The sequence below is a fragment of the Sus scrofa genome, chromosome 7 (assembly GCF_054392235.1).
Source record: "Sus scrofa isolate SSC_HxYL_T2T_F1_AM1 chromosome 7, Sscrofa_HxYL_maternal_Yorkshire_Landrace_v2.0, whole genome shotgun sequence".
Classification (NCBI taxonomy): Eukaryota; Metazoa; Chordata; class Mammalia; order Artiodactyla; family Suidae; genus Sus; species Sus scrofa.
In genome coordinates this window covers 38260967-38280615 of record NC_139389.1, presented here as the reverse complement: position 1 = coordinate 38280615, position 19649 = coordinate 38260967, and the positions used below count along the sequence as shown (strand labels likewise).

The following is a 19649-nucleotide window of genomic DNA, read 5'->3' as shown; positions in this document are numbered from 1 at the left end:
CCGCGCGCGGCACCTGGGAGGACCGAGCCCCCCCCTCACCGGGCGGTGGCCCAGGCAGTTGGCGCGAGAGAGTCCGGGCTTGCGTCCCGCCCCGCGCTCCCAAGGCGGGTGCTCGGACCAGCAGCCAGCCAATGGGCAGCGGACGGGGCAGGCCTGGCGGTTCGAACGCGAAGGCAGGGAAAGAGCGGGAGAGAGCCAGCAGTTTGTGGGAGGGCGCGCCGGCCCCGCCCACCTCCCACAAGTACCAGGGGTGCTCTTGCCAGGCGGGGGCCGTGGCACAGGGGAGGCTGGCCACCTGGTGGGCACACCTCCCAGGTGGGGACCACGAGACAGGGTATGGGAGCTGAAGGCATGGGCATGGCCTGTTGGGTAGAACAGAAGAGCCACAGTTCCCATCTTTACAGATATGAAAAGTATCTCCCTGATTGGGCAACCGCTAATAAAACCTTTATTTAAAAACAGCGAAAAAACCTCTTCTTTATTTGATAGGCCCAGATATCACAGCACCCCCCACCAAGAAAGCACCCGCACCCACCTCCCTTCCCCGTGTGTGTCACACACACACACACACACACACACACACACACACACTCTAGATCCGTCTTCATTTCTTGTTGGCTTGGGCAGTACCAATGACACATTGGTTCACCTGTGGGCAGGGGTTTAGACAAACAGAAAAAAAAAAGTTCACAGTAACTACAAACAGTTTTCCCCAAATCACCTCCCAGGGAGGAGTTCCCACTGCAGCCAGTGGGTTAAGAATCAGAGTGTGGCATCTCTAGTCACTGCAGAGGTGCAGGTTTCTCAGCCCAGAGCAGTGGGTTAAAGGACCTGCAGCTACAGCTCAGATTCAGTCCCTGGCTGGGAAACTTCTATACGTAGTGGGTGTGCCCATTAAAAAAAAATCATTAGGGGAAAAAGTAGATAGGGAGTTTTAAAATGGATAAATCAAGCTCACAATACCCAAATCCAGTGACCAATTTTTATATCATTAAAAGTGGAACAATTAGTTATTAGGTGTCTTCTGATGTGATGCAATAGAAAGTGTAAAACACCATCTAAGTTTTCTTGCCAAGAAATTTGAACCTGATTCAAATTAAGCCTCTAAATTTAACTACCAGAAAAAATAATTATGGAGAAAATGAGGCAACCAGCCAAAATCCAGAATAGGACATTTTCCAGAGGACAAATGACCCTCTTTTTTAAACAAATTAAAGCTGTAAAAGTGGGTGAGATTATTACAGATTAAATAAAAGGTACTTTTTTTTTTTGGTCTTTTCTAGGGCTGCTCTGGCAGCATGTGGATGTTCCCAGGCTAGGGGTCGAATCAGAGCTACAGCCACCAGCCTACACCACAGCCACAGCCACTAGGGATCCGAGCCGCATCTGCAACCTACACCACAGCTCACGGCAATGCCGGATCCTTAACCCACTGAGCAAGGCCAAGGATCAAACCCGCAACCTCATAGTTCCTAGTTGGATTCGTTAACCACTGAGCCGCGATGGGAATTCCCAAATAAAAGATACTTTAGAACTGGCATTCCCATTGTAGCACAGTGGAAAAGAATCTGACTAGAAACGATGAGGTTGCAGGTTCAATCCCCAGCCTTGCTCAGTGGGTTAAAGATTTGGCGTTGCTGTGAGCTGTGGTGTAGGTGGTAGATGCAGCTCAGGTCTGATGTTGCTGAGGCTGTAGTGTAGGCCGGCAGTAGCTCCAATTGGACCCCTAGCCTGGGAACCTCCATATGCCGCAGATATGGCCCTAAAAAAGCAAAGCAAAAAAAAGAGGGAGTTCCTGTAGTGGCTCAGTGGTTAACGAATCCGACTAGGAACCATGAGGTTTCGAGTTTGATCTCTGGCATTGCTCAGTGGGTTAATAAGGATCAGGCGTTGCTGTGGCTGTGGTGTAGGCCAGCAGCTACAACTCCAATTAGACCCCCTAGCCTGGGAACCTCCCTATGTCCTGGGTGCCGCCTAGAAAAGACCAAAAAAAAAAAAAAAGATACCTTAGAGTCAAAATGAAACAAATGAAATGGGTGGCCCTTGCTTTGATCTTGATGGTAACAAACCTAAAGTATAAAAGACATTTCTGAGACAATGAGGGGAAACTTAAGGCAGGCTGCTATGGTGGCTACTTCCATGGCAGCAACAGTACAGCAGAAGACCTGCTCAGAGACCCTGAACAAAGCCAGAGAAATGCCCTATAAAGCTGCAGCCTCAGGAAAACATTATCCTCAACCCCTCCCTGCCACCACCCCCCAGGAGGCAGGCAGTAAAGAAACTTCCCGACTTGAGGGAATCTAAGTCTCCTAGAGAACTCACAGCCATAGACACAGCTGACCTGCATGGGAGTTGGAGCCTGAATTAACACTATTTGGAATGGTTGGAAAAACAAGGAATCCCATTTGAAGGACTCTCTCCTCAGATAGTTAGATATAAATAAAAGAGTAAACATATGTCCAAGGTTAGTCAAAATGGCCTTGTTTGTGAGAGAAAAAGGATGGAAACAATCCAAGTGTCCAGTAGAGGGAACTGGTGGATAAACCTTGGTGCATCCACACAGTGGAGTCCTGGGCAGACATAAAAATAATAGAATGATCTCTGTGTGCCAGTGGGGAAGAATCCTGGGGCCACCTTGTTAATCAGGGGTGGAAAATAAAAAGGTGTGGGACAACATATACATGAGAGAGAGAGGAAAGAGAAGTCTTCTCTAAGAGGGAGGGAATACACACATACATGTTGCTTCTATTTGCAAAAGGAAACACTGGAAAGATAAGTAAAACGGTAAATGTAAAAGTTGACTAGTAGGGCAGGTGAGGATGGGGTAGAGAAGGGTGGTGGTAAAAATTTCATTTATTGTGTACAGCTTTCTGTAGAGTTTGGAATTTTCTTTTTTTTTTTTTTTTTTCTTTTTAGGGCCACACCCAGGACATATGGAGGTTCCCAGGGTAGGGTTTTTTTTTTGTCTTTTTGCCTTTTGAGGGCCACTCCTGCGGCATATTGAGAGTCCCAGGCTAATCGGAGCTGTAGCTGCCGGCCTACACCACAGCCACAGCAAGGCAAAATCCGAGCCGAGTCTGCAACCTACACCACAGCTTGCAGCAACACCGGCAACACCGGATCCTTAACCCACTGAGTAAGGCCAGGGATGGAACCCGCAACCTCATGATTCCTAATCAGATTCATTAACCACTGAGCCACGACGGAAACTCCTTCCCAGGCTAGGGGTTTAATCGGAGCCGTAGCTGCTGGCCTACGCCAGAGCCACAGCAACTCCAGATCCAAGCTGCATCTGCGACCTACACCACAGCTCATAGCAATGCCAGATCCTTAACCCACTGAGCAAGGCCAGGGAGCGAACCTAAAACCTCATGGTTCCTAGTCAGATTCATTTCCGCTGCGCCATGACAGGAACTCCCCAACTACCTGTCTTTTAAAACTAAATTCAAAACCCCCAAAAATCAATAGTTTAAAAAAAAAAAAAGTGGATCCAGGTAGAAGTACCCCAGATGCCTCCCTTCTAGAGCACTGGGCCCTCTGGCCTGCAGGACAGATGGGGTCAGGATAGAGAAGCCACCAACACCAGGAGGCCCAAGAGGGATGGGTATTGACCACACCTTGGAAGCAAAGCGCAAGGAGTTGAGAGACTCAGAGACATTCTCTTCCAGGGGGGAGATGTTCACGAACATGAGCCTGTGGAGACAGGAGAGGGCCAGCTACAGGGTCAGCGGCTGGGAGGAGCCTGGACCAGGTCTCAATTACTTCGCCTCTCCTACCCCGACCCCTTCCTCTTACATCTTAGCGCTGCCACCCAGAGAGTTCTGCAGCAGGTAGGTGAGCTTGCTGTTCCGGTAAGGCACATGGGGCTCCTGGAGGGTAAAGCAGGACAGGTGAAGGGGCTGGGGTAGGGTTTGGAGTGGCCAGCTCCCAGATCCCACCTGTCGTCCCCCCCCCAATTCCCACCTTGTTGCTCAAGGCCATGATGACCAGCCCCAGTGTGGACAAGCTGCTGTTAATGGACTGTGTTTCCCGAAGGCGTTCCCGCTCCCCAGGGCCAAGGGCGAGGCCGGAATCCAGCCGCTCGCTCCCGGCCAGGTCCACAAGACTGAGCGGGGCGATGCACTGCAGGCCTCGGGCCGCGTGTTCCCCAGAGATCTGCAGCTGGAACACGCTATGACTGCGTGATGACCGTTCATTCTGGGCTGTGCGGGCCACAGCCCGGTTCTGGCGGGCCAGATGGAGCAGGGCCTGTACCTGGGGACAGGGAGCAGCAAGAGGCAAAGGTAAGCAGGGAGTCAGTGAAAGGTGCCAGGCACGGCAGCCCAGACATGGGCACCTGCCCTCCAGGACCCTGCTTTCTAGGCAGCAAAAGAAAATCGGTAAGTGAAATACATGGGATGACCCAGAATTCATACTAAGGGGCCAAATAAAATGGGAAAATAGTGTGGGAGAGTGAGGGTTGCAGTTTCTGACAGGATGACCAGGGATGGCCCCAATCCCTTAAACCCTCCCCCCATTTTTTTCCCTTTAGGGCCATACCCACAGCATATGGAGGTTCCCAGGCTAGGGGTCCAATTGGAGCCTCAGCTGCTGGCCTACACCACAGCCATAGCACCATCAGATCTGAGCTGCGTCTGAGACCTACGGCACAGCTCACGGCAACGCCGGATCCTTAACCCACTGAGCAAGGCCAGGGATTGAACCAACAACCTCATGGTTCCTGGTAGGATTCATTTCTGCTGTGCCATGACAGGAACTCCCCAATGCCTTAAAATCTTAAGGGAGCTAGCCACCCCGGGAGAAGGGCATTCAGGCAAAGCAGATAGCAAGTGCCAAGGCCCTGACCCGAAAGGGACAGCTGGGAGGTAAGCACGGATGAAGTGAGCAAGGACAGTGGGAGGAGGTGAGAAGCTGAGAGCAGTGGCTGGGGCCCAGGGGCACCTCTTCTCTCCCCTCCTTGGTTCTTATTTTTGTTTTGTCTTTTTAGGGCCATGCCCACAACATATGGAAGTTCCCAGGCTAGGGGTTGAATCGGAGCTGTAGCTGCCGGCCTATGCCACAGCCCCAGCAACACCAGATCCGAGCGGCGTCTTCGACCTACACCACAGCTCACGGGAACACCAGATCTGTAACCCACAGAGCGAGGCCTCCCCGTTCTCCAGCCCCAGCGCCCCTGCATGCCTACCTCTTTCTCACAGGAGACAGGAACGTAGCGGGCGTTGGTGACAGTAAGCTCCTCACTCCCTGGCCCTGCCCGGCGAATCTCACACTCACCCGCCTGGCCCTTCCGGGTTCCAGTGGCCAGCAGGTCTCGGACAGTCTCGTTGTAGATCTCGACGTAACTGGCCACAAAGCTGTAGGTCCAGCCCTGGCCACTGAGCTCCTGTGCCACAGAGAAGAGGTGCCGCAGGGCCCGGGGGATCAGTCCCTCCACCTGGGGGTCTCCCGCAGGCCCACCCTCCATGGTGAAGGTCTTGCCACTGCCGGTCTGGCCATAGGCAAAGATGCACACTGGGTAACCATCCAGGGCAGACTGCACAAGCATGGCAATCTCCTCAAACACTTCATCCTGCCTGCTCCCTGGTGGGAAGACCCGGTCAAAGGAGAAGTCGTGTCGCGTGGGGGGGGCCGGTGCCCCACTCAGGGTCCCACGCCGTTCGTCAGACCGGGAGAGGCTGAGGCGTGTTGGAGGGTCAGCGGGCCCGCCAGGGAACAGGAGGAAGCCGGGGTTCGGGGTGGGCTCCCCAGGGAGGACTGGGCGGACACGGCAGAACACGCGGATGTTGCCTTTGAGCTCCTGAAGCTGGTTGTGGAGCCGCCGGCGCTCCATCTCCAGCCCGTGCAGGCGGTCTTCCCGCTCGGCCAGCAAGACTGCCTGGGCCGCAGCCTCCTGGCGAAGAGATGCCACCTCCGCCTGGCTGTCCGACAGCGCTGCCTCCGATGCCTGCAGCCTCCGCTGTCCAGAAAGGAATAAACACATAGGGTGAGACGCAACCAAGAACAAGAACAAGTAGCCATGGGATGGGGCCTGCTCCCTGCCCTCAAGGGCTTCACCATCTACTGAGGAGAGAGATAAGGAAAGAGGAATGGCAGTACTAGAAAGAGGAGCAGCTCAGACCATCCAGAAGGGGCAGGAGATGACACCACAAGTATGGGAGGAGCAAGGGCAGGATGGGGGACAAAGAGGAAACACAAGTGGAGAATCGGTCACTGGAAAGACCGCAGCAGCTCAGTGCGCTGGTGCTTAGGAGCCAAACGGGCGAGAGGAGGGAGAGGATACACAGGATTTTTGTCAGAAAAGACGGAGATAGAAAGCAAGGCAGGTGGAGAAGTTGAGGAGACAGAGATCTGGAGGGGTGCTGTGAAAACAGCCAGGGTGGGGTGAAACGAGGCTGAAAGCGAGACAGTCTCAGAGAGAGGCTTGGGGTGGGGAGGTGGGGATCCCCAGCCTGGACATTTCGGGGTCAGCACTAGGTAAGAAGCTGGCCCTCACCTCCTGCTCCTCCAGCCGGGTGGCCAGCCCCCTCCGCTCCTCCTGCAGCCCCAGCTGCTCTCTCTGAAGCACTTGCACCAAGCCCTCCTGCGTGCCCAGCCGCTCCTCCAGCTCCAGAACCTGGGCACTCAGCCTCCCCAGCTCCTGCTGGCCCTGCTCAGCCTGGACCCGAACCCGGGCCAACTCCTCTTCCAGTGTCCGGCGCTCTGCGCCCAGGGTCGAGGCCTGCTGCTGGGCCTCCCTAAGCTGGTCCCGCAGCTGTTGGTTCTCCTGATCCAAAATCTGATTCCTCTCACGGCAGCATTTCAGCTCTGCCATTCGGTCACATAACTGACCCTTTAAGTCCCAGGCCGGACGTTTGCTGGGCTTCTTCCCTCCCACCATGGGAGGGGCAGCTGCTGAGAAGGGCACAGAGGGGACCAAGGTCAGGCAGGTCATGGCTCTCCTCCCTCCTCTCCTCAGGGCCTCCGCACCTGATGCCACATCTCCTGCTCCTCCAGACAAGGCAGAGACCAAAAGGATGTTCTGGGTACTCACCACCTCCTCCTCCCGCCCCAGCTCTCACCCAATGACTGTATTTGTCACCTACTGCCAGGCTTCTGGGCAGGAACAGCAGGGCCTGGCTTCTGATTCTTCAGCACTAGAGAATGGGGAGGGGGTGACACAAGGAATTATAGCACCAGAGTCCCTTCACCTCCATCACTTTCCCATCACGTGCCCCAAGCCCTTCTCAGCCCCGGCACTGGAACACTGTTACCTGTGGCAACAGCTGTGGGACAGCGGGGTCCTGTCTTCTTGGGAGCCGTGCGCGCTGTCGGAAGATGGGAGGGAGGAAAGGAAGAGTTGTGACTCTCAGGGTGGCAGGTACTCTGCCTAGGCCAAAGGCAGAGGAGCTGCTTTTTCAGAGGATTATAAATAACTGGGAGTTCCCTGGTGGCTTAGCAGGTTAGGATCCAGCATTATCACTGCAGCAGCCTGGGGAGCTGCTGTGTCGAGGGTTCAATCCCTGGCCCAGGAACTTCCACATGCCTTGGCTGTGGCCAAACAAACAAAAAATGAAATAAGGAGTTCCCACTGTGGTACAGTGGATAAGAATCCAACTGCAGCAGCTGGAGTTGCTGCAGAGGCTTGGGTTCGATCCCTGGCCCAGGAACTTCCAGTATGCCATGGGCATGGCCATGAGAAAAAAAAAATCAAAACGCACACACACAAAAAGAAATAAGATGACTTGCCTCTTTCCCTAAGTCTGACCAACTCCTAAAGATACCCTTCCGAGGACCAACATGCCAAGCAACGAGTTAGACCAAGATTAACAGGAAGAGCCGTGTGTAAAGCAGGGGCACATCTGTGTAAAACACACTGGGTAACACGCCCATGACTGCCTGAAAACCCACAGAAACCCCTGGTGGGACACACACACAGGTGCCCCTGGGGAGCAGGACTGGGTGTGGGGAACACAGGCAGACTTCTCACCGTCTGACCACTTTTGTACTTTTCTAACAAGTGACCTGTACTACCTACTCAAAATAAGCTAAAATGGAGGAGTTCCCATTGTGGTGCAGTGGTTAACGAATCCGACTAGGAACCACAAGGCTGCGGGTTCAATCCCTGGCCTTGCTCAGTGGGTTAAGGATCCGGCGTTGCCGTGAACTGTGGTGTAGGTTGCAGACACAGCTCAGATCCCACGTTGCTGTGGCTCTGGTGTAGGGTGACAGCTACAGCTCCAATTAGACCCCTAGCCTGGGAACCTCCATATGCCGCAGAAGCAGCCCTAGAAAAGGCAAAAAAAAAAAAAGCTAAAATGGAAAGAAGAGAAAAAGAAGTGAGTTGAAGAGAGGTGGATGTGGGCCCTTGGTCCCTGTCCAGCCCTACAACCCACCTGCAGCCTGGCCCTGCGTCTGAGGCACTGCGGTGAGCAACGCTGCTCTGGGGCGGGACGGGGCGATTTTGGTGCCCAGGCCTCGCGTCCTTTTCTGGGGAAAGACAAGGATGGGGGGTCTGGAGTTACCCTCCGACTGTTCCTCTCTCTTACACTTTCTCTCACACACACACACACACACACACACACACACACACTCTCTCTCTCTCTCTCTCAGGCACACACCCACACCCCCCACCGGTTTCCAAACCTGCTTACCTTCTCAGGTTCCAAGGCCTCCTCCATCTGCTCAGGCCCCCTCTTAAGTCTGCTTCCTGACAAGGGCAGCCGGGAAGGGGGCTTGGGCAGGGGTCTCTTTACCTCTATGTTCCCCTTCACTTCCAACAAGGGCGACCTCTGCTGGGAAGAGAGACCCTTAAGACAATACACTGGGGCCCAAATGTCCCAAGAATCCCCTCTTCAGCACCCCCAAGCCTAATTCTCAACATCACCACCAACAAGCATTAACTGGGTACCTCTTGTGCCACAAACTGGGGCTCATGGATTATGTGCCAGCCAGACCCCATGGAGAGAGGTGGGACATGATACAATCACTAAGATCAAAGGGAAAAGCCGGACAGACCTTGGACTTTAGCTAACTTTAAGGATGACACTCAAACAAGCAGAGAAAAAAGAACACTCTCCTTTTGGAAGGCAAAAGGTCAGGCCTGCACATAGTATGGCTGAGAAATCAATACCCTCTTTTTTTTTTTTTTTTTTTTTTTTTTTTTTTTGGGGTTTTAGGGCCCCACCCGAGGCTCATGGAAGTTCCCAGGCTAGCGGTCCAATCGGAACTGTAACCACTGGCCTACACGACAGCCACAGCAACATGAGATCTGAGCCCTATCTGTGACCTACACCACAGCTCACAGCAATACTGGATCCTTAACCCACTGAGCGGAGCGATGTCGGGGGCTGAAACCACATCCCCATGGATACTAGTTGGGTTCTTAACCTGCTGAGCCACAGTGGGAACTTAGGCCCTTTTATTTTATCTTTTGGCTGCACCTGTGGCATGTGGAAGTTTCTAGGTCAAGGATTGAACCTGCGCCACAGGAGTGACGATGCTGGATCCTTAACCTGTAGAGCCATCAGGGAATTCCCAAAGGGCCCTTTTAGTTAAAGCTGAGAATTTTAAACAAGGGAGAGTCGGAAGAAAGGTAAGGCTGAAGACTGGGTGGGAGGAGAAGGTAACATTTATTAGGAACTGTCCTAAAAGCTTATCTGGAGAAGTTCCCATAGCGGTACAGCAGAAACAAATCCGACTAGGAACCATGAGGTGTGGGTTCGATCTCTGGCTTTGCTCAGTGGGTTAAGAATCCAGCATTGCCATGAGCTGTGGTATAGGTCACAGACTGGGCTCGGATGTGGTGTTCCTGTGGCTTGTGGCATAGGCCCACAGCTATAGCTTCCATTAGACCCCTAGCCTGGGAACCTCCATATGCCACAGGTGCGGCCCTAAAAAGAAAAAAGACAAAAAAAAAAAAAAAAAAAAAAAAAAAAAAAGGAAAAGAAAAGAAAAGAAAAAAGCTTATCTGGGAGTTTCCATTGTGGTAACAAACTTGACTAGTATCCATGAGGTTGTGGGTTTGATCCCTGGCCCCATCTGAGTTAAGGATCTGGTGTTGCTGTGAGCTGTGGTGTAGGCTGGCAGCGGTGGCTCTGATTCGACCCCTAGCCTGGGAACTTTCATATGTCACAAGTGCGTCCCCCCCCAAAAAAAGCTCATCAACGTCAACCTCAGCACACAGGTGGGTGCTATTATGAGCCTCATCTTGCGAATGAGGGAAGGAAGGCACTGAGAGGTCAAAGAGCTGGTCAAGGTCATCAGCGAACAAAAGGCAGAGCCAGCTTTAGAACCTAGACAGTCTGGTTCTGGAGGCCACGTTTTAGCCACTGGACCACACTGTCCCATTGGGAATTGATGCCCAGCTCAGGAGTTTAGGCTTTAGCCTGGAGTGCATGGAGAGTCGGATTCAGTTTCTGACCAGGCATGTGAAAAATACACGAAAGAGCCTATTATAAATAATAAATACCAATGAGGTTCGAGTGGGCTGACCTGCACGGGGAAGACCAGGAAGTAGTTGCATGACCAGTGTGACGGCCATCGAAGCCTAAGTATGAGGTGGGAGCAGTGGGAAAGAAAGAAGACCCTCTCCTCGGTTCAGGGCCTGGAGGTTTCACCCACCCTGTGGTTGCCCCTACTTAGGGTAACCAACCTTTTTTGTTTGCTAAGGACTGAGGGGTTTCCTGGGACACAGGACTTTCAGTGCTAAAAGCAATTCCTTTCCATTCCTGTGCAAATCCGTGCAGAGAAGGTGGTCACCTATCATGATATGCCCAGGAGGAGGGTGACCACCTATGGTGATTTGCCAGTTACATGCCAGGAAATGATCTGCATTCTGGAAATACAGACGTGGCCCCTACCCCCAAGACGGCCCACAGGACAATAGGCAGGCGAAGCATTTAAAGAGATGACGACTCCGATTCAAACCCTAGCCTGAGAACCTCCATATGCCACAGGTGTGGCCCTAAAAAGACAAAAAAATAAATTTTAAAAAGAAGTGATGAGGAGTTCCCGTCGTGGCGTAGTGGAAACAAATCCAACCAGGAATCATGAGGTTGCCAGCTCAGTCCCTGGCCTTGCTCAGTGGGTTAAGGATTTGGCATTGCCATGATCTGTGGTGTAGGTCGCAGACGCAGCTTGGATCTGGTGTGGCTGTGATGTAGGCTGGAGGCTGTGGCTCTGGTGTAGGCCGGCAGCTGTTGCTTGGATTAGACCCCTAGCCTGGGAACCTCCATGTCTCCATGTGCCACAGGTGCCACCCTAAAAAGACAAAAAAAAAGTGATGAAATCTTTACTGAGTGCTATCATAAATGAATCCTGAAGGAGGGGGTAGACATCCAGTTTGGAAGTGGAGCACGTCAGACCTGCGTCTAAGAAGTCTTTCTAGGCTGAGCCTTGAGGATGAGAAAGAGCTGGCTTTGAAGGGCCTGGGCCAAGGAAGAGCCCTCTACGCAGAAAGCAAGAGAGGTACGTGCCAGGAATGACCACTTACTCTGTTCAACTGGACCCAGGCACATGCACAGCGAGTGGGGAGGTGAGAAGAGAGGCAGAAGGGGAAGATGTGGCAGCTCTGTGCTGTGCTGAGAGTCTGGGGTTTTCTGAAGCCAACTAAGTTTTGGACAGGGGAAGGGTATGTCTAGATTTCTTCTGAAAAGTGAACTGAGAGCAATGCAAGGAACGAACGGAAGTAGGTGAGGCTTATCCCTGCAGAGGAACAGCATCCTTCCCTCACTCATCCAATCCACAGGATTTGCTGAGCTAGGTCTGCTGAATGACAGCTGCTCCCTGGGGCGTGGGGATGGATGGAGAGGCTATGCCCTCCCAGAGTCATGTCCTAGGGCAGCCTTTTCATACTGGGCACAGAGAAGTGAGCTTAACAGAAAGGACCCATTTTCTCAATTTTCCCAAGGATGTACACAGCTCTTAAAAGAATCAGAGAGAGGAGTTCCCATCGTGGCTCAGTGGCTAACAAATCTGACTAGGAACCATGAGGTTGCGGGTTCGATCCCTGGCCTTGCTCAGTGGGTTGAGGATCTGGTGTTGCCGTGAGCTGTGGTGTAGGTCGCAGACTCAGCTCGGATCCCGCGCTGTGGCTCTGGCGTAGGCCAGCAGCTACAGCTCCGATTCCACCCCTAGCCTGGGAACCTCCACATGCCATAGGAGCGGCCCAAGAAATGGCAAAAAGACCAAAAAAAGAATCAGAGAGAATGGATGTGTGGATATGTATGACTAGGTCATTTTGTTGGACAGAAGAAATCAGTCTTTTAAATTAACTATACTCCAATAAAACTTAAAAAAAAAAAAAAAAAGAATGTAAACAGCTCTTACCATTCTAGGTACCTAAGAGATTAGTTACTTCACTAGATACAAAGGAGGCCTTAGGGCATTAGAGCTTAATCCTCCTGGAACGCAGGGAGAGGAGACGTTATAAGGGTCTGAGGACTAAGCAGAAACCCATCTAAGAGAGAGCCAGGCAGTGGGGATGAAGAGGAGGATGAAACCAGGTATGGACCTGAGGGGGAGGCTGGCTAGGGGAGGGCGGTCAAAGGCAGACAGTGGGGGAGATGGAGGAGTCCAGGCTGACTCCAAGAAATCTCCCATGGGTCCATTAGCCAACATCAGGAGGAAAAGCTGGATTTGATTTGTTTTGTTTTATTTTTTAGGGCCACACCTGAGGCATATGGAAGTTCCCAGGCTAGGGTCGAATCGGAGCTACAGCTGCTGCTCTACGCCACAGCAACAATGGGTCTGAGCTGCATCTGTGATCTACACTACAGCACACAGCAACGCTGGATCCCGGACCCAAGAGCAAGGGCATGACAGGAACTCCTGTTTTGTTTTTTAATTGCACTTTTCATTTTAAAATCACTGTAGAAAGAGTTCCCATCATGGCTCAGTGGTTAACGAATCCGACTAGGAACCATGAGGTTTCGGGTTCGATCCCTGGCCTTGCTCAGTGGGTTAGGGATCCGGCGTTGCCATGAGCTGTGGTGTAGGTTGCAGATGCGGCTCAGATCCCTGTGTTGCTGTGGCGTAGGCCGGTGGCTACAGCTCTGATTGGACCCCTAGCCTGGGAACCTCCATAGGCCGCAGGAGCGGCCCAAGAAACAGCAAAAAGACAAAAATAAACAAATAAACAAATAGAAAAATAAGATAAAATCACTGTAGAAGTTCCCTGGTGCCTCAGAAGGTTAAGGATCTGGTGTTGTCACTGCTATGGTGCAGGTCTGATCCCCCGCCCGGGGAATTTTGGATGGCCAAAAAAAATTTGGGCACGGACAAAAAAAAAAAAAAGACCACTGTAGATTCACATGCAGTTGTAAGAAATAACATGGAGGAGTTCCCGTCGTGGCGCAGTGGTTAACGAATCCGACTAGGAACCATGAGGTTGCGGGTTCGGTCCCTGCCCTTGCTCAGTGGGTTAACGATCCGGCGTTGCCGCGAGCTGTGGTGTAGGTTGCAGACGTGGCTCGGATCCTGCGTTGCTGTGGCTCTGGCGTAGGCTAGGGGCTACAGCTCCGATTAGACCCCTAGCCTGGGAACCTCCACATGCCGCGGGAGCGGCCCAAGAAATAGCAACGGCAACAACAAAAGACAAAAAAAAAAAGGCAAAAAAAAAAAAAAAAAAAAAAGAAATAACATGGAGAAATCCAAGAATACCCGAAGGGCTAGTTTTTGTTTTTGGCTGTACCCACAGCATGCAGAAGTTCCCAGGCCAGGGATGGAACCTGCCTGGCAGCAGTGATGCAAGCTGGATCCTTAACCAGATGAGCCACAAGAGAACTCTGTAAAGGACTAGTTTTTTAAGAGACACTAAGTTCAACTTTGGGAAAGTGAGGTTGGGCTACCTGGGACCCAAAGAGATACATTCAAGGTTGTTCACAGAACATCACTACAGAGAAAACTCTGAAACAATCAGTTTTAAAAATTTTAGCTTGGGAATTTCTGCTGTGGTACAGTAGGTTAAGGATCCAATGTTGCTGCAGCTGTGGTTCAGACTCAGTCCCTAGCCTTGGAACTTCCATATGCCAAACTTTCAGGGAAAAAAAATTTTTGTTTCAGTTTATTGGCCTATTATCTTTCTTTACATTAGACTGTGAGCATCACAAGAACATGTCTGTTTTGTTCGCAACTGTGTAACCAGAGTGTATAGTACAATGTCTGCTACAAGGCAGGACTCAGTACGTTTCTAAAGGAATGAAATCAGATGTCCACCAGCAGGGGCATACTTAAATAAACTGTGATACATCCAATACCAATAGAAAAAGGAAAAGAGAAGGTGGCATTCTTTTTCTTGCCACCTGCAGAAATGTGAACAAAGAATGCTTATTTTAATTCAGTTTAATCAAATGTGGTATGAAAACTGAATTTTCTTTCTTTCTTTCTTTTTTTTTTTTTTTTTTGGTCTTTTTGCCTTTTTAGGGCCGCACCTGTGGCATATGGAGGTTCCCAGGCTAGGGGTCGAATCAGAGCTACAGTTGCCGGCCTGCACCATAGCCACAGCAATTCAGGATCTGAGCCGAGTCTGAGACCAACCACAGTTCAGGGCAATGTTGGATCCTTAACCCACTGAGCAAGGCCAGGTATCGAACCTGCATCTTCATGGGTGCTGGTCGGGTTCGCTAACCACTGAGCCAAAATAGGAACTCCTGTATTTTTCTTTATTTCAAGGTCAAACACCAACTTTTTAAATAGCCTGTGTCCTTCATTCTCTAGACTATGGTAGTGGACCTACTGAAGATCTACCTCCCTGGAATTTGTGTGGGTGCAGAAAACGTGTTCAAAGGACATCTGCAAAGAGTAGTCTTTTTCTCCCATCTGTAAGGATAGATATGATGACTCCCAACTTTCCACAATAAACCTTCTATAAAAACAGATATTCACTGAAGTTGTTGCTATGCCACAGTGGGTTAAGAGTCCAAGTGGGAGTTCCCGTCGTGGCGCAGTGGTTAACGAATCCGACTAGGAACCATGAGGTTGCGGGTTCGATCCCTGCCCTTGCTCAGTGGGTTAAGGATCCGGCATTGCCATGAGCTGTGGTGTAGGTCGCAGACGCGGCTTGGATCCCGCGTTGCTGTGGCTCTGGCGTAGGCTGGTGGCTACAGCTCCGATTCGACCCGTAGCCTGGGAACCTCCATATGCCGAGGGAGCGGCCCAAGAAATAGCAACAACAACAACAACAAAAAAAAGACAAAAAGACAAAAAAAAAAAAAAAAAAAGAGTCCAAGTGCACGGAGTTCCCGTCATGGCGCAGTGGTTAACGAATCCGACTGGGAACCATGAGGTTGCGGGTTCGATCCCTGCCCTTGCTAAGTGGGTTAATGATCTGGCGTTGCCATGAACTGTGGTGTAGGTTGCAGATGTGGCTCAGATCCTGCGTTGCTGTGGTTCTGGTGTAGGCTGGCAGCTACAGCTCCAATTAGACCCCTAGCCTGGGAAACTCCATATGCCACAGGAGTGGCCCAAGAAATGGCAAAAAAAAAAAGAGTCCAAGTGCAGCGCCTCAAGTCCTGCAAAGAGGTTCAATCCTTGGCATGGCACAGTGGATTAAGGATCTGGAGTTGCTACATCTGTGGCATAGGTCACAGCTATGGCTCGGATTCAATCCCTGGCCTGGGAACTCCATGTGCCAAAAGTGTGGCCATAAGATGAAAAATCAAAACAAAACAGATATTCATTGAATCCCTCCTTTACCTACTCTCCAGGATCAGAGTCCATTCCCTGCCTCCACTGTGCATCGGACCCCACCCTCCCCTACTCAGGATCACCCCAGCACCCCTTCCTGCTCTCCTCTACACCATCATCTTCACTCTCTCCTGGACCATCCCAATCAGTACACGATACATGCCATTATACTTCCTAACCCATCCTAATCAGGCTTTCACTCCCCCACCATTCCACCAAAACTGCTCTCAAGGTCACAGGTAAGCAGGTATTGCTAAGTCAATTCAGCTTCCTGTTTTTTGACCCATCAGCTGCATTTGCTAGAGCCGATCACTCCCTCTTGGTACATTCTCCTCTTTTAGCTTCCTGGAGACCATCAGCTCCTGATTTTCCTACCTCACCAGTGGATCTTCTTCTACTGGTTAGATCTCCCATAACTTTATTTACTTATTTATTTATTTATTTTTGTCCTTTTGGGGCCATACCCGCAGCATATGGAGGTTCCCAGGCTAGGAGTCTAACCAAAGCTACAGCTGCTGGCCTATGCCGGAGCCACAGCAACTCGAGATCCAAGCCACATCCGCGACCTACACCACAGCTCACAGCAACGCCGGATCCTTAACCCACTGAGCAAGGTCAGGGATCGAACCCGCAACCTCATGGTTCCTAGTCGTATTTGTTTCTGCTGGGCCACAATGGGAACTCCCCTCCCATAACTTTAACAGCAGTCTTTCTATTCCCTAACTACACTGTAGTCCACTTGCGTGCCTTTGAACACCACTGATATGCTGACAACTCCTACGTTTCTATCTCCAGCCCTTGACTCTGCCCCTGAACTCCTGCCTTCTCAATGTCTCCACTTACAAGTCTAATAAGCATATCAAAGGTAACACACCCGTCTGACCTCCTGATGTCCAACTCTCCTTCCAACTTGCTCTGGAAGCCTCTCCATCTCAGGTAATGTAACTCCATCAACTTGAGCATCAGCTGCTCAAGCAAATACACCCCAAGACTCTAATTCTCTTCCCTCTCAAGTCTAATGCCAGCCAACTTGGCAGACTCCCTCTCTCAAGGACCTCCAGAATCTGACCACTTGTTACTACTTCCACCGCCACACCCATGACCTGGGTCACCCTCATCTCTCACCCAGATCACTGTACTCCACTGGTTCTCAACTAGGGATGTCTTTACTCCCCAGGGGACCATGTCTGGAGACACTCGGCCTGTCATGATTAGGTGGGGGTTGCTACTGTCACCTAGTGGGTAGAAGCCAGGAATGCTGTTAAACCTCAGCCCAGGCACAGGACAGCTCCCACAACAAAATGTCAGTAATGTGAAAGCTGAGAAAACCTATCCCATTCCTATCAGTTCTCCTTGTTTCAATCTTTGCTCCCTTACAGTCTGACCTCAGGACCATTGTGGTGGTTCTCTTACAATAATGTAAGGCTGGTCTCACCTCTCTCTCCTTAAAACCATCCAATGATTCCCCATCTCACTCGGAATAGAAATCAAAGTCCTCACAATAGCCCCTGAAAGAAGCAGTGGGATCGGAGTTCCCATCGTGGCTCAGTGGTTAAAGAATCCAACTAGGAACCATGAGGTTGCGGGTTCAGTCCCGGCCTTGCTCAGTGGGTTAAGGACCTGGTGTGGTGTAGTTCGCAGACGCGGCTCAGATCTCGTGTTGCTGTAGCTCTGGCATAGGCCGGCAGCTACATCTCCGATTAGATCCCTAGCCTGGGAACCTCCATATGCCCCGGGAGCGGCCCAAGAAATAGCAAAAAGACAAAAAAAAAAAAAAAAAAGCAGTGGGATCAACAAACCCCCTTTAAGTTACCTGGCTTCCCACCCCACAATTTCCCCTTCGCTCTCTCCATTCCAGCTTTGCCATACAGTTCTAGAGACTTGGCTCCAGCAGATCCCCTCTGTCTGAAATATTATCCCCTCAAAAACCACTTAGAAAGTCCTTTTTGGAGTTCCCGTCGTGGCGCAGTGGTTAACGAATCCAACTAGGAACCATGAGGTTGCGGGTTCAATCCCTGCCCTTGCTCAGTGAGTTAAGGATCCTGCATTGCTGTGACTCTGGCGTAGGCCGGCAGCTACAGCTCTGATTCGACCCCTAGCCTGGGAACCTCCATATGCCGTGAGAGCGGCCCAAGAAATAGCAAAGAGACAAAAAAAAAAAGAGAAAGTCCTTTTTTTTGGCCATGCCCACAAGCATGTGGTTCCTCCAGGTCCAGGAACCCATGCCATTAGCAGTGACAACGCTGGATCTTTAATGCTTGATCCTTAACCAGCTGAGCCACCAGGGAATGCCCTCCTCCAAGTCTTTATTCAACTCTCAACTTTTTTTTTTTCCTTCTTAGGGCCACACCCACAGCATATGATGCAAGTTCCCAGGCTAGGGTCCATTTGGAGCTACAGCTGTTGGCCTACCCCACAGCCATAGCAATGTGGAATCCGAGCCGTGTCTGCAACCTACACCACAGCTCCCAACAAAGTTGGATCCTTAACCCACTGAGCAAAGCCAGGGATCGAACCTGAGTCCTCATAGATGCTAGCAGGGTTGTTTTCATTGAGCCACCACGACTTGAACTCCTCCCACCCTATTTAATAGTCTATCATACCAGCTGGTCTCCCCTCCCTCCCCTTAATCTGTTCAAATTTTTCCTTTCTCCATGGCACTTATTTTCTTAATGGGATCATATAATTTACTTATCACATACTGTTTCCCCATAGAATGGCAGCTCCAAGAAGACAGGAACCTTTGCTTGTTAAATGCTGCAGTCCAAGCACATAATAGATGCTCAGTAAGTATTCCATGAATAAATAGGAGGAGGCTTCTATTCTTTTTCACTATCACCTCCCACTTCTCCCCTCTGGCTGCAGGATACAAAGAATGCCTCTTCAAGATGAAACTTGACTTTGGGTAAATCCGAATGTCAACTATCAGTAAACATAGGGTTCGGGCAGGAGCCCTCTTCTGGAACCAGCAGCCTATCCACTCGCACTGTCACAAACACAGCCCTCTCCACCGGAGAGAGGAGGCTGCAGGTGGCTGTCGGGCGCAGCAGGGCACCGACCCGTCCCACTGAGCAGAGATCTCTGCAAAACCTGGGGAAGGAGAAAGAACGAGCAGCCCTTCGGCTCAGAGTATCCATTCGCGCTCTCCCCTTCCCACACCCCGCGATGGCAGCAAAGAGGACACGAAAGGCCACCAGTAGGATCTGGCCTCAGACACCATTTCCCTGAGCCAAGGGTCATCTCAGAATCCGTCCTTCTCAATTACACACTGCAAGCCCGATTATTCGAAACGGGAAATCGTGGCAACACGAAAGTGAGCAAGGGTGCAGGCGACTCCCCGGAGCCGGGGGAGGCGGGTCGGCGCCCCGACCTCCGGGCTGACCCCTGTCTTCCCCACTCTCCGTTCCCCACCCCTTTTGCTGGGTGGGGGCGCGCGGGCCTCGGCCCTCCAGGGAGGCAGGGCTGGGGCTGCCGGGCGTCAGGGGCTCCGCTGCGCGTCAGCATCTGTCGCCCCCGCGCCGCCCCTACTCACCAGCGTCTCCATGTCTGCTCCGCGCCACGCACGCCCGGGAAGCTCGATGCAGGAGGACACGGCGCCGGGGCTCCCGGGACCCGCTTTCGCGCGCGCTCGCCACACTGCACGCGCGCTCCGGGCACCCGCGCCACAGCCCCGCGCCACACCCGCCACTTTCGAATTTCAACGGCTGCCGCCAGCTCACCTCGCTCCGCACGCCAGGACCAATCCTCGCCGTGGCCGCAGCCGCGGGCCAATCCTAGCGCCCGCCGCCGCCGAGGCCACGCCCCGCCTGCCGGCGCCGTCTCCTTCCGGCTTCCCCGCCCGGGTAGAAAAGCTGGTTGGTCACACTTCCGGCTCCACAGCTTCTCCTCCTACCCTACCTCTCCTCTAGCGGTTGTCGCGCTGGACTTCCGGTTGGTCCGGGCCGCCGCTCGCCGCCTCGGAAAGTGCAGGGAACACCCCGCCCGTA

At 51.9% G+C, this 19649-nt stretch overlaps 1 protein-coding gene across 24 annotated transcripts; it reads right to left on the bottom strand.

The window, feature by feature from the left end:
- Nucleotides 1-425: 425 nt before the first annotated feature.
- Nucleotides 426-19410, bottom strand: KIFC1 (kinesin family member C1). Of its 24 annotated transcripts, none has more exons than XR_014809965.1 (12): nt 19196-19362; nt 18366-18753; nt 8631-8771; nt 8373-8466; nt 7251-7304; nt 7083-7133; nt 6494-6891; nt 5186-5956; nt 3964-4254; nt 3796-3869; nt 3223-3693; nt 426-1315 (listed from the first exon to the last, which is right to left on the bottom strand). XR_014809965.1 is itself a non-coding variant. In XM_084967887.1 (12 exons), exons 3-12 carry the CDS (start codon nt 8655-8657, stop codon nt 605-607), a joined length of 1881 nt encoding a protein of 626 aa, XP_084824013.1. In that variant the 5' UTR covers nt 8658-8768; nt 18366-18753; nt 19383-19410; the 3' UTR covers nt 426-604. The 24 variants fall into 24 exon arrangements, 10 of the variants coding, with proteins under 10 accessions (XP_084824013.1, XP_084824016.1, XP_084824014.1 ...); XR_014809964.1 differs by having other exon boundaries at nt 8631-8768; XR_014809966.1 differs by having other exon boundaries at nt 6494-6888; nt 8631-8768.
- Nucleotides 19411-19649: the final 239 nt, after the last annotated feature.

What these genes read in the sequence shown, in the direction of transcription:
- KIFC1 (XM_021098594.2), bottom strand. An exon ending in GACGCAGGGCCAGGCTGCAG is followed by an intron (nt 7,305 to 8,372) that starts GTGGGTTGTAGG and finishes ATCTTCCGACAG; the next exon opens with CGCGCACGGCTCCCAAGAAG. An exon ending in TCCCACAGCTGTTGCCACAG is followed by an intron (nt 7,134 to 7,250) that starts GTAACAGTGTTC and finishes CCCATTCTCTAG; the next exon opens with TGCTGAAGAATCAGAAGCCA.